At 47.4% G+C, this 13,676-nt stretch overlaps 1 protein-coding gene across 1 annotated transcript in view; it reads left to right on the top strand.

The window, feature by feature from the left end:
• arhgef19 (Rho guanine nucleotide exchange factor (GEF) 19) overlaps positions 1-13,408 on the top strand; it is a 23,743-nt gene extending 10,335 nt beyond the window's left edge. The window contains exons 2-16 of the mRNA XM_062542040.1: positions 3,651-4,404; positions 4,870-5,397; positions 5,750-5,882; positions 6,009-6,094; positions 6,346-6,587; positions 7,171-7,331; positions 7,744-7,896; positions 8,288-8,417; positions 8,698-8,772; positions 8,928-9,017; positions 9,279-9,442; positions 9,578-9,736; positions 11,195-11,274; positions 11,420-11,524; positions 11,837-13,408. Coding sequence (XP_062398024.1) covers positions 3,672-4,404; positions 4,870-5,397; positions 5,750-5,882; positions 6,009-6,094; positions 6,346-6,587; positions 7,171-7,331; positions 7,744-7,896; positions 8,288-8,417; positions 8,698-8,772; positions 8,928-9,017; positions 9,279-9,442; positions 9,578-9,736; positions 11,195-11,274; positions 11,420-11,524; positions 11,837-11,994 — 2,997 coding nt within the window. The 5' untranslated portion in view covers positions 3,651-3,671 and the 3' untranslated portion in view covers positions 11,995-13,408. The remainder of the gene's footprint in view (positions 1-3,650; positions 4,405-4,869; positions 5,398-5,749; positions 5,883-6,008; positions 6,095-6,345; positions 6,588-7,170; positions 7,332-7,743; positions 7,897-8,287; positions 8,418-8,697; positions 8,773-8,927; positions 9,018-9,278; positions 9,443-9,577; positions 9,737-11,194; positions 11,275-11,419; positions 11,525-11,836) is intronic.
• Positions 13,409-13,676: the final 268 nt, after the last annotated feature.

Genomic DNA, 13,676 nt, shown 5'->3' with positions numbered 1-13,676 from the left:
CCCTCTCGCTCTCTCTCTCTCTCCCTCTCTCCCTCTCTCTCTCTCTGTGGAGACCAGATGGTAGGAGGTAGCGGAGGCCAGGCCATGCCTCATGAAGGTCCAATTAGAGGTGGCGTGTCATCTCCCGCTCGCTGCAATCTAACACACAAACAGAAGCGGCTCACACCACACTGTCAGGCCCCGCTCTTTAAACACCTACACACACCCACAGGGGCTTCCCAGCCTGGAGCAGGGCCATGGAGCGCAATAAGAGGGGGTGGTGGTGGGACACCGAAAGCAAGTTGCTTCAGATCTCTTCTAGTTTTGAAAAATCAGTGTAGGCATCTGAAAATTTCTTGTTTTTAGTTGGGATGGTAAAATGTGTTCTTATGGGGAGTTAAGTTTTCCTATTTGATGTAAATGTACATTTTTCCTTCAGAGAACTGAACAGCAACTGATTAATTTGGTTGCATGGATCACGCATCCCTGGTTTTGATTTGGGCGTCTCAGGGTGGGCTTGCCATGCAGAGTCAGGATTGCGGCCTTGCGGGATATAAGTCTTTATAGTGTATCCTCTGACAAACACAGACGGCACATAGGAAGTTACGTTGTGTCTTTTTTTATGGCTGGATTGTCAAAACTCCTGCCTGTCTCTGTAGGCTTATGTGGCTCGTCAGGTCGAGGCAAACTCTTCTTTAATCTTTGCGCTCATAAAAGGGATTCCTGTCCCCCCCTATTCATTTCGCATACAGACACAGTGACTTACAGAAGTCTGCCGAAATTACAGGGAATCCACGTGCACCCAAGTCCCAAACATACACAAATAACACCCTCAAACAAGAAGCAAATGATATGCTCTGATGTTCTGAGTTTTTTTATTGCGTATGTATGGTGGAGCACGTGAGAAAGTATTCCTGATTGCATAAACCTTCAGAGGACCACTCAGACGGGATCTGTAGTAGTAGAAAGTGTTGTGTTTTGAAGCAGTAAAGATTATTGCAAAGTAAATTTGATTGCTTTCAATTACATTCGGTAATTACAATTTCTAGCAATTTTATTTTTCAGTAAATGTCAGTCAGTAATTACATTGGGCTAGTAATAAAATCACCGCAGTTTTCTCTGGTATTGCTCGTCAGGGTTGGGTCTATGAGACAGTGCACTATAGTGGGTGACATTAACCCAGTGGGCTCTTAGGCAGGGCTCCAGTTTCTTCCAGAGTGAGTGAGTGAGTATCAGCCAAGGTGACCTATTTAGTTGGGCAAATCCTTCACTTTGTACCACTCTTACTTGGCAACGGCCATGGTCAAAGTCTTTCACTGTCAAGCTTCTTGAGCGCACACACACTCATTTAGAAGAAGATTATGCTTTTTCAGTGTGTGTGCTCCTGTGTGGGTGCATGTGTGTATGTGTGTGTGTGTGTGTGTGTGAGGGATCTCAAACCGTTCCCACACCCTCTCAAATCTCTTGTGCTCCCGGCAGCCTGCCCCAGCTGGAGGGATAAATAGATCCTTTGTTTGGAGCAGGGAACAGGTAACCATTTGTGTGTATATCAGTGTGTGTGTGGGTGTGTGTGTGTACTGTATGTGTGTGTAGGGAAAGGGGACTGCCCCTATGTGTTTGTGTAAGGGGCTGTATGTGTGTAGCTGCTATGTGTACGTTGTGAAGTGGAAGGGACTTGCATTAATGTGTATTTGTCCGTGTGTATCTGTGTGTGTGTGTGTGTGTGTGTGGGTGGGTGTGTGGTGTGGTCTGTGTGTTTATTTATCTTGCGTAGGATAAGGTCTCTGATTTGGAGTTCACAGGGTTGGTAGCGCGCTGTGTGGCAGTGTTGGGTGAGCAGCTGCGAGTTCCTGCGTTGGAGCCGGGAATCTGAGCAGCAGAGAGGGAACTACAGGGAAGTACCTGTGCACCGCGCATACCTGTGCTCAGGGAGGGAGCGAGAGAAGGAGGGAGGGAGGGAGGGAGGGAGGGAGGGAGTGGAGGGGGTGGAGAAAGAGAGAGGGATGAGGCAGGCATGGAGGAAGGAGGAGGAGGAAGAAGGACAAGAGAAAGGGAGACACCGAAAGAGTTTTTTTTTCCTCCCTTTTCTTTCCAGCTCTACGAGCTCCTCAACAAACACACTTCCAGCCTTGAGTTCCAAGTGGGAAAAAAAATGTATATAGCAAACCGGAACAGAAATGCTCATACTATTATTTCCAGTTGGTCAACTGGTTTAACAATAGAGTTTCACTGAGCTGGAGGTATTAAGCACAGCCCTCCCAAAGCACCCTCTTTGATTGTCAGAAAAGTGGCCCTCTTTTTATGGGTCAGTGGGCGAATGGTGCGCGGTTCACTGGCTCCAACTGTCTCCTGACCTGTTCGGCAGTAATAACTCAGTCCCTGGGCTAAGGTCAAAGGTTATCTTTGAGCTGCCTCTCTGGGAGTTGCAGTCTTCACAGGAATCGGGGCTCTGATGTCGGCCGGCACTGCCACTGACCCAGTTTGTTTTCTGGTAAATAAAATCACTTGCTCGCCAGTGTGGGAAAGAGATAAGAGATGACAGAGGCGCAGACAAAAAGAAACAATCAACAAGACCGACAGAGAGAGAGAGAGAGAGAGAGAGAGAGAGAGAGAGAGAGAGAGAGAGAGAGAGAGAGAAAGAGAAAGAGAAAGAAAAAAAAGACAGACACATGACCTTCTTTTTTATCACCCTTTTCGGGTGTCCTTGAATCCAAAAATGCCCACTCCAAAGAGAATGAGGAGATGTGTGACGGACAATGAGACACTTTGATTCGTTTCACAGCTTCACCTTTGTACGGAGTGCACTCTCAAAGCCAACAGTGGCCACCATTACTGGCTCTTCAGAGCAATAATACCCACATCACTGTATGGAGAGGCAGTGCTAGAGAAGCCATTATAGAGTGTGTGCTAATGTAATAGTTAGCGCTGTGCTAGGACTAGGAGGGTGCGCTGAAGGAGCAGCTCTCCCCCTGTGCCATCTGCACATGACGGGGGATAAGTACAGGGGCTGCCGCCCTGCAGCCTGGGCCCTCTAATTAGACACACAGCGGAAGACATGGATCAGCAGCCATGGCAGCGCCCTACCTGGAGCACAGCGGTGCGGGGGTGGTGGTGGCGCTGGTGCCTTCGGTGTGTGTTTGGTTTGTGTGTGTGCATGTGTGTGTGTGTGTGTGTGTGTGTGTTGGAGGTGGAGAGACTTGCACCATAGTCGTAACTAAGGCTGCCAATCAGGGATTTCCTGAACACATCACAAGACTGGGGCTGGACGCGATTGGTATTGTGGAAAGTGAGCTCAAGTTCAATGTAGGACAAAGAGCTTAGATAAGGTTTACTTTCAAAATCTTGATATGAGGCAGCTGAAGGTTACCAGTCTAAAGTATACAAGTACAGTCAAGATAAGTGACTAATAAACTGATTTGTTACTCCATGAACACAGTATGCCTGTTGAGATTCACGTTTCTATTTCTGGACGTAATGCTATTTATGCCGGCTGATTTTTTGACTAATTTAATTTACTGTGTGATAAACTCACTGTAAGAAAAAAAAAAAAAAAGGTTGAGCTGCATCTTGTGGTTCAACCCCAGACCTTGTTAGACATAACTGGAGCCATCTGAGTTTGTGCTGCTTGTGTGGGTCACACGTGTCTGTCCCTCCTCCCTCCTCACGTGCAGCTCCCATGCAGCGTCTCAGCCATGCACCCTGGGTATGGATTCTCCCCTCTGCCTGACTTCCAGCCTCACCTCCACGCCTTCCACTACCGCCGAGAGAGCCCCGACATGTGGATCCCGGGCTCAGGCGAGCCCCAGGCTTTGAGTGAGCCCCGGGAGGGAAGGCCCCTGCTCCGGCAGCGCCACCAACACCAACACCAACACCACCAGCAGCAGCAGCACCACCACCAACACCAGCAGCAGCACCACCACCACCACCACCAGCACATTGCCGTGTGCCAGCAAGAGACTCTGGCCTTCATCGACCTGCCTCCACCGGCCGACACCAATGGCTACTTGGCCTCGCTGGACGTTACGTCGTCGCGCTTGGTGGCCTGCCCCAGGCCGCCGAGAAGAGACTCGAAGGGCTCGGCCGCAGCAGGCCTGTGCCGCAAGAGCAGCAGCAGCAGCAGCAGCGGCGACGCCGCCACCGACACCGAGCCCAACCACGAGGGCTCGGACTCCGGCCTGGACGTTCGAAACAGCCACGCCGAGACGCGCCGCGCCCACAAGTCGGACGCCGAGAGCCCCGTGCTGGGCATCCTGCGGGCGCCACCCACGTCCCTGTTCCTGCCCCTCAACCCCTACCCTGGCGCCGGGGACGTGTTCGAGCCCCAGCAGCCCGGCTCTCCGTCCTCACCCGCGGGCTCGGAGGGGCAGGACCAGTGGCGCCCCCACAGGCGCTTGTCCCCGAGCTCCGTGAAGGAGAAGTCCATCCGTAAGTGTCCGCCTCACCCGACTACTGCAGAGTAGCCACTGCAACCCTGTCAAATGTGTATTTACTGTACTCATCGACAGAAGTCAGTTTGCAGTCACATGGGAACAGCAACTGACACAGTTCGCAAAAGTTCACGGTAAAAAGGTAAATTTGGTAATTTGGTAAACAATAAAACGGTAGGTTTCGGTAAATTTGGTAAATGGTAAAATGGTAAACTGATTCCGTGAGTCCAGTGATTCCATGTGTGTTCCTTCCTCAAGTGAGTGATAGTCTGACAGATGTTATATATCGGTGGGCCACTGTTGTGGTCAGTAGTGTGTGTGAGTGTGTGAGATGTCTGGTAATTGAGCTGTGTTGTGGTCAATAGTGTGTGTGAGAGTGTGTGAGATGTCTGGTAATTGAGCTGTGTTGTGGTCAATAGTGTGTGTGAGATGTCTTTGTAACTGAGCTGTGTTGTGGTCACAGGGCGTAAGATGCGCGTGTACTCCAGGGACAGCCTGAGCGACGAGTCCCTGAGCAGCCCGGTGCTGGAGTGCGACTACCTCTTCCCCGGCTCCTTCGAGTCCTTCCTGGAGGAGGAGCTGGGCACGGTGGGCTCCACCCTCTCCCGCCCGCTCTCGGGCCTCTCCTCCACCGACGTGTCCAGCGGCGCCCCCACGCCCCCGTCACTCTCCCTGGCCGCCTCCTCGTCGCATCTCCCCGAGGAGGACGACACCGTCCAGAGCGAGGCCTCCATGGAGTCCGCACTGCTGACCCCTGGATCAGGAGGAGGAGGAGGAGGAGGAGGAGGAGGAGCGTCGCACCTGTTCCACGCTCGCGGCCAGACCTCGGTGGCGGCGGACCCCGAGCGCAGGCGCTTCTCGGCCTCGGAGCTCATCTCCCGGCTGCAGCTGTCCCAGAGGAAGAACTCCTTCACGCTGAAGCTGGGCAAGTCGCTGTCCGCCCGCGTGGCCTCGCGGGACCGCCAGCCCGCCGGCTACCTCAGCGCTGACTGTAAGTCCACCACCACCCACCCACCCACCACCACCCACCACCACCACCCACCCACCTCCACCCACCACCACCACCCACCTCACTGCCTGCACTGAGGACAGCCAGGTCACTGGAACTCCACCACATACATAACTGCACTTCACACACACGTCGTTGTGCCGCTCTGAGGAATACCCGAGCCCTTACTGTATGCGGCTGACGCGCGGATAGAAACCTCTTTCCCACAGAGTAGACATCACACTGACTGACTTAAATGTTACACCGGAGTGTGACATTTCCTACATTCTCTCTTTTCCCTTGTAATGTCTTTTTTACGACCCCCCCGTTGCCTGTGTCCTCTCTCTGTTTACAGATAAACCCAGCTCCAAGCAGCGCTCGTCTGGGGGGTCCACAGACAGCGCTCCCCACAGCCCGGTGGGCTCTACTCCCACACTGCCCTCTGCTGACTGGAACCCGCCACTGCAGCGCCGCAGTGCAAAGCACAGGTGAGGGCAGCCATTGCTTATCCTCATGTCTACAGAGCTCTGCTTTTGGTGTAGACAGAACTAGGTGCCATGTTGTGCTGTCTTTCTTTTTTTGTCTAATTCTCTGTCCGCTCTTCCATTTGCAAGCATGAGGAAAGACTCCATCGAGGAAGATGGAGATGCCCACACTAACATGCGTAGCACTCACCGCCTGTCTCGCTTCCTGCCAAGCTGTAAGTCTCCTTCAAACACTTCAACCACTCCTTCAAACACGTAGTTGATTGTCTTTTCAGCTGGACATCAATTGAAGTTTCCCTTTTGTTCTAAAATAACATATTGTCTCTTGTCTTCCTACTTCTCTCTCTCCCTCTCTCTCATTTTATTGGCAATATATCTGTTTCTCTCTCATTTCTCTCTCTCTTTCTCTCCCTCTCTCTCTCTCTCTCTCTCTCCCTCTCTCTCTTTCTTTCTCTCCCTCTGCCAGCCATCCTGTACCAGGAGTACAGTGACGTTGCCATCAATCGGGAAATCCAGCGTCAGCAAGGGGCGGAGCCCGGCACTGAGGAGTACCGCACGGGGGACACTCCGTCTCCTAGCAACCTGTCCCCGTCCAGCTCCTTCCGCTCGTCCCGGGGCTCGGCGTTCTCGCTGTGGCAGGACATCCCGGACGTGCGCACCAGCGACCAGCTGGACAACTTCAGCAACGAGGAGCGCAAACTTCAAGAGGTGAGATGCTCCTCCATGGAGAAACAATCAAGTCAATCAACCTGTTTTGCTCATCTACCTCATATCATGTGCACTTCAATATTACAGTTATTATTAATACGTTATATTGAACTGCCTTGCACTATATTTACTGTATATTTAATCTTAAACCTCAGTCTATACTGATGCTGCACTATTCACACCCTCTTTCAATTGTATATTGCATCCTGTGTCTTGCCTGTGCCTGTTGGGGTATCCACGACCATGGCAACCTTGACAGGAACAACAAGGCCGCCCTCCCCCAGACAATTGCATTACCCTAATCCCACCCATAGCATCTATTTGTAAATGTACACACTGTATTTATTCTTATACAAAGATTAACCGGAGTCAAATTCCTTGTTTGTTTACACACAAACCTGGCCAATAAAGCTGACTCTGATTCTGATTCTGAGCAGCCATAGGGCATGCAGCTACTAGCTAGCAACTAGGCTTTAGGTCACTGGAGCATGCAATGTAAACTGCTGATGATGATTCATCAATGAAAACTTTTGAACACTATCAAGGGTCCAGAAATGTTTGCAAATGGGTTGTTGTTTTGCAGGCCAAGTTTGAACTGGTGACGTCCGAGGCGTCGTACATCCGCAGTCTGACCATCGCGGTGGACCACTTCATGATGTCCCAGGAGCTGGCTGAGTGTCTGGGAGTGCAGGACAGGCAGTGGCTGTTCTCCAAGCTCCCCGAAGTCAAGGACGTCAGCGAGAGGTAATTCAGGGATATCATTTAGAAGGTCTGATTGGAGTTCATTTTTCCAAGCCATTTACTTTGTCAACTATGTTTACCTGTTCAAGAAGAGTAGCTGTGTGCACATCCCACCTTGCAGGTGCAGGACAAATGGAGAGTAGCTTCAAAAAGGAATATAATGTCTGCAACACTGATATTTGCTCCCGTTTAATGTTAAAAACAAGCAACGTTTCAACCCTACTGGGTCTTCATTAGGCAAATGGCAATTGCCTGATGAAGACCCAGTAGGGTCGAAACGTTGCTTGTTTTTAATATTAATCAATTCTCTGTTTAAACTGTGTTTACCTGCCCTCAAGCTACAGTTTTCAACTTGCTTCCTCTATCCATTTCTTGCCTTTCATATTTGTTTGTGTCTCACACTCTCATTCTGCAGGTTCCTGCATGATCTGGAACAGAGGTTAGAGGGGGACATTCTACGCTTTGATGTGTGCGACATCGTCCTGGATCACTGTCCAGCCCTGCGCAAGGTCTACCTCCCCTATGTCACCAACCAGGCCTACCAAGAGCAGACCTATCAGCGGCTACTGTGAGAATACAGTATTTTCTTAGTATGTGCGTGTGTGTGTGTGTCAGTTTACCTCAGTCGTTCTTTTAGCTTCCTATTGGGTTCAGTTTCTGTGGAGGCTTGTTGCCAGCTTAAACTAGGACAGGAGTTAGGCGTGGTTGGGTGGGCACGTGCCAATGTTTGTATGTGCTTGTGCAAGTTAGTACACTTGCTTGAACCATTTTTACTGGCACCACATAAATAAACCTCCTCTTAAAAAGAAAAAAAAGAAAAAAGAAAAGAGAAAGAAAAACACTTTCCACTTATGCTGACTGGAAAACATTCTTAAACATTCATTTTATCCAATTATCTGTCTCACTCAGGCTAATCTTTTCAAACTCTTTCCTCCTTGCCTTCCTCTGCCCTCCCCTAGGCAAGAGAACCAGCGGTTCCCTGGGATCCTGGCGCGTCTGGAAGAGGACCCCATCTGCCAGCGGCTTCCTCTCACCTCCTTCCTCATCCTGCCCTTTCAGCGCATCACCCGCCTCAAGATGCTGGTGGAGGTATGCGACGCTCGTCGCCTTTCATGTTCTCCGATAACAAACATACTGTACACTGCACGCTGCCCTAGCCTCCGTCCCGGTCCATTAAATGATACAGTACCTTCGTAGAACGCAGTCAGAATTTTCATAGTCGCTAAGCAATTAGACTTGCTTCCACTTGGAGACAGCTGGGGTCACTGGGGGTTTGTTTTGTTTACCGTGGCGCATAGTAATTTATGGGGCTTCTTCTTTCTCATCTGTCTGCACGGAATAATGTATTCTGTTTGTGAGTTTGCTTCAGAACATTCTAAAGAGGACGACGCCAGGCTCGCGCGATGAGGACACGGCCACGAAGGCCTTTAACGAGTTGAAAAAGGTACAACTGCCAATTCTGCTGAAAAATATTTGGTTGCTTTTTGCATAGTCGTGTTTATTTATGAGAAGCTAATAGGAACACCCCACACCAAACTGAATTGATAACAGGAAAAAGAATTATGCACATGGAAATAAAATTGCTCTCGCTTGTGACAGCTGATAAAGGAATGCAACTCCAGCGTGCAGTCCATGAAGAGGATGGAGGAGCTTATTCATCTCAATAAGAAGATTCACTTTGAGGGCAAGGTACTCATTAACAAGTCACAACTAACAAAGAGTCTGATACATTTATCCAGACTTGAGACTAGCAGGCAGTCCCTTGTGTAAAACATTTGTAATGTGTGTTTGAAGACAAATAAAAAGAGGCTGTTTCTAAAAAAATGTTTTCTGTCAGTTATACCTTGGTTGACAGATAGTATGTCATGTGATCATTTTGTAGTTACATGTATGTAGACTGTAGTGTCCTATATGACCATCCTTTTGTCCATTATGTTTCATCTTTTCTAGATCTTTCCCTTGATCTCTCAGTCTCGCTGGCTGGTAAAGCATGGTGAACTGCTGGAGGTGGACACGCAGACCATGAGTATATCCGGGTCAAAGTTCAAGCTGCCCACCCGACCCGTTTACCTGCATCTGTTCAACGACTGCCTTCTGCTCTCCCGGAAGAAGGAGTGAGTCAAAAATATAAAGGGGGGATTTCTGTGTGGTTAGACTTTCTGTGTGGTCAGTAAGCTGTTACTTTCTCTCAACTGCAGCCACGCGTGATTACAAATGACTGATGGTGCTTTTCTGCTCTTGCCTTGTAGCACTTGGAAGTTCATGGTGTTTGTCCATGCGAAAATCGCCGAGTTGCGAGTGAAGGATCTGAGTCAGAAACTGCAGGGCATCACCGGCTTCCTCTTCTACCTGCAGCTGTACGACGGTCAGCAGCTCAAACACCAGATCCTGCTCAAGTCCCACACCGAGTGAGTGACCTCGGCATGTAGCCTGGAGGCCAGCCTGATTTGACCTCAACCTCAGAATTTGAAGGCAGGAAATTTGGTCTGGAGTCGCTCCAATGAGAAGTCTATACACCCGGTTAAGATGTGTTCAGGCCAGTCAAATTGTTTAGGCAGGCTTTATTCAATGATAGAGAAATTAGCAACAGGAAAGTAGTCATCTACATCTAAGGTTGCTTTTAATATAGTACAAAGACACAAAACTTGTGCATTAAATAGCAATTCTGTCAAGTCTAGCAAGTCTTTGAAAGGCTCACTTATAGACATATTGGTAACACTTTACTTGACGGGTTCATTCATAACACATTCATAACAGCTGTCATGAACTGCATATGAAGCATTCATGACTGATTCATGAAACATGACTCAACATTCATACCAACACTTTCATGAATGTGGAAGACAAAAACGACAAAAACTTGTCAAAATAAAAGTCCAACAATATAATCCATATACATGGTAGGCTATTATGAATCCTCTCCAGCGTTTGTAAACATCTCATGAATATTTTATGAAGTCTACTTCAAATGTCACTTTACTATACGAGTTGTGAAGTATTCATCATACTGGGAAGTGAACTAGTATACTGACCATCTGTGGACCTCTGAATGGTTGGACATTCCTGTTTTATATATCTATTTAGTCATTGGTGTAGACAATTATGCATTCTTCAGAGGTTACTATCATAAAAAAAAAAACCCAGACTAACAAAAAAATGGATTCTCCTGGACACTGGACTTCCCCTTTGTCCAAGATGTGACATGATCAGGTTGGCTAAAACAAAAAAGACAGCAATGCTGCTTTGCGATTGTTGGACTTTTATTTTGACACGTTTTTGACGTTTTGTCTTCCACATTCATGAAAGTGTTGGTATGAATGTTGAGTCATGCTTCATAAAGCAGTCATGAATGTTTCATGTGCAGTTCATGACAGCTGTTATGTATGTGTTATGAACGAACCCGTCAAGTAAAGTGTTACCGACATATTTAACCGCAAACTGCATTTACAGTAACACCTGCTTTTACAAGGCGGAAATGTTTAGGCACAAAATAGACGTGCGCTCTCATGGGCAATTTTAGTACAGTACATACAGGAGAATACCTATTAGCCATTTTATGCTTCTCCTCCCACCTTTTTACACAAAACTCCTGACCCTACCATGAATGCATATGCATGAGACGGAAAAGCCCAATTTGAGATTCTCCTCTCCCACGACAGGCATTCTGTGCTTTTACCTCAGTGCGGCCTGTTTGCACATAATCTCTCAATTTTTTATGCGCACGTTGCGAAACAAATACGCCTGAAGTGGGCGCAAAAGCGCACATCTGGCCCACTGAACCAGATGGAGAGAGGAAGGAATGAGTGAAGCTACACCAACACACTATACTTACACCACTTCCTGTCTGTTTTGTTCCATGTACACAGGAGTAATAAACAGCGATGGATCTCTGCCATGGTTCCTTCTGAAGCAAAGACCTCCCTTGAACAGGCCATTGAGAATGATGGTGAGTTTTCTGTTTCTGCGAGGAGTCTTTAAATACATAAGACCGACTCACATAAATGAAGATCCCATATGATTACACTCACTGCTTAAGCTTTTTGATATGAGTAATTCATATCTCTTTGCTGTTTTTGTCTTCCACATAATAGATATTTCTCAGGTTCAGTGTATAAAGAGTTACCAGGCTCAAGAACACGATGAGTTAACACTGGAGAAGGCTGACATCCTTCAAGCCAAGACCATTACAAGTGATGGTAAGAATTGCATGGCTGGTATATGCTTTAGAAATTTTTGCAGGGTTCCCACCCATGTTCACTGACATTTGACAAATTCCAAGAAATTTTCAAGACTTTTCAATGACCTTGGATGATAGCCATGATCTACCCTACATCCTGGTATGACCAAATGGCATTTCTTGACTTTTACAAAACTCTGGGCCTGGAAAATGGAATTTCACAATTCCATGACATTTTTTTTTCCAGGTTTTCCATGATTTCCGTGATAACTCTGTTTATGGCTATTACTTTCCTGCGACTCCTGAGACTCCTGTGTTTGTGTTTGTGCAGGCTGGGTGGAGGGAATAAGGCTGTCTGATGGTGAGCGGGGCTGGTTCCCCAAGAGCTACGTGGAGGAGATCACGAATCGCAGCGCCCGCTTGCGCAACTTGCGAGAGAACATTCGCATCAAGTGTGTCACCCAGAAACTGGAAGAGGAAGTCCTGTGAAAGGGCTCCTCATGGACACCCTTCACTTCATTCAGCACACCTTGGTTAATGACTAGCTTCTCTCTCTCTCTCTCACACACACACACACACACACACACACACACACATACACACACACACACATACACACACACGCACACATACACACACACACACACACACACACACATACACACACATACACACATACACACACACACACACACACACACACACACACACACACACACACACACACACACACACACACACACACACACACACACACACACACACACACACACACACACACACACACACACACACACACACACCAAGACTAGACAAGCTAATTAGGTCTTCCTATAAAGGTCCATCCTTTGCAACAAGAGCTCATTTTCAAGAAGATGGAGTCACAACATGAAGTCCACTCGGCGAGGCCACTTAGAGACTCAGTGGGAGCACTGACTTCCTGCATCAGCTTGAGCGAAACCATGGAAACCACTCTATTTGCATGCGGTGCAGTAGGAATACTAAATATCTTGCTGTTGCGGTCGCTTATGTGTGCACCTTGGGGGACGGACACTCTGCGTCATTGGAGCTAAGAATCTTTGCCTATCCAGATTACCTGACATCAGCTTGGTGATTTTACTACTCTGGCATGAGGCAGGGGGAAGACATTCATGTCCTACGATAGCTTTTTGATTTTCCGTTATTGTGTAAAAAGAATCTAATCATTAAGGACTCATTTTAATGTGTAGCTTTAGGGAAGTGTGGTACGCAGAAGAACACACTCTGTGTTTCTGCAGCCGTTGCATGGATCTTTGGCCTTGGTGCTTTTGTTTCTCTGCTACGCCAGTCGCCACCACTTAAAAACACAGGATGTGTTGTTCATCTTGCATGGCTGTTGCCTCTCAAGCACTGAGGCTGAAACCACCCGATCAGTCCATGAAACCACTCCTAGGGTGCTCATACAATACAAGTCATACAATGGCATAGTCTACTCAGACATTCACTAAGGTAAATGCCATGCCTGTATTCTGCACAGTGTCAAGTTTTGTTGAAGAATGCAATGGCACGTTTTCCTTTTTACAACACCTAATTGTTCATTTAACATGTTGCTTTTGCACCATGGATATTTGTAAATGTTCCCAGAGATGCTTCTCATCATTTGAGATGAGTTCCTTTTAAAGTCTGTAGATGTACTTACATAATAGATATATAGCGATTAAGTTGCAGGTCAAATTATACCCATTATTTATGAATAAAAAGAACGTTTCAACCATGCCAAGCTGATATTTTTGTAACTTTGACAAGGGAGTCAAGCACTAAATGATCAAATGCTGAATGTGTTCCATTATTAACTAACGATGACATGAATTCTACATGCTCAGCTGTGTCTATGTATCAATAGCACATACATACTTTGCAATAAATGCAGATACAATAAATGTGGTGGTTGAATGATATGCAAAAAGACAGACAAGATAAGGTGTCACCTTTTCACCTAAAATGACGCTTGAAATTACTCTTTTGAAGACATTATTTTGTTGCTGGTCTTGGTTGTGTAAAAATACACCTTTTCATTCTTCCCTTTCAAAAACGTCTTTCTAAGCTCACCTGCGGAGTTAACACCCAGCTACTGCAAGACAGTGCTGTCTGCAAATGCTGAGCCTCTGAATACTTCCATCTTGCCACATCAA

This window comes from Sardina pilchardus, chromosome 7 (assembly GCF_963854185.1).
Source record: "Sardina pilchardus chromosome 7, fSarPil1.1, whole genome shotgun sequence".
In the NCBI taxonomy this organism is placed as follows: Eukaryota; Metazoa; Chordata; class Actinopteri; order Clupeiformes; family Clupeidae; genus Sardina; species Sardina pilchardus.
This window is presented reverse-complemented; position numbering and strand designations above follow the sequence as displayed.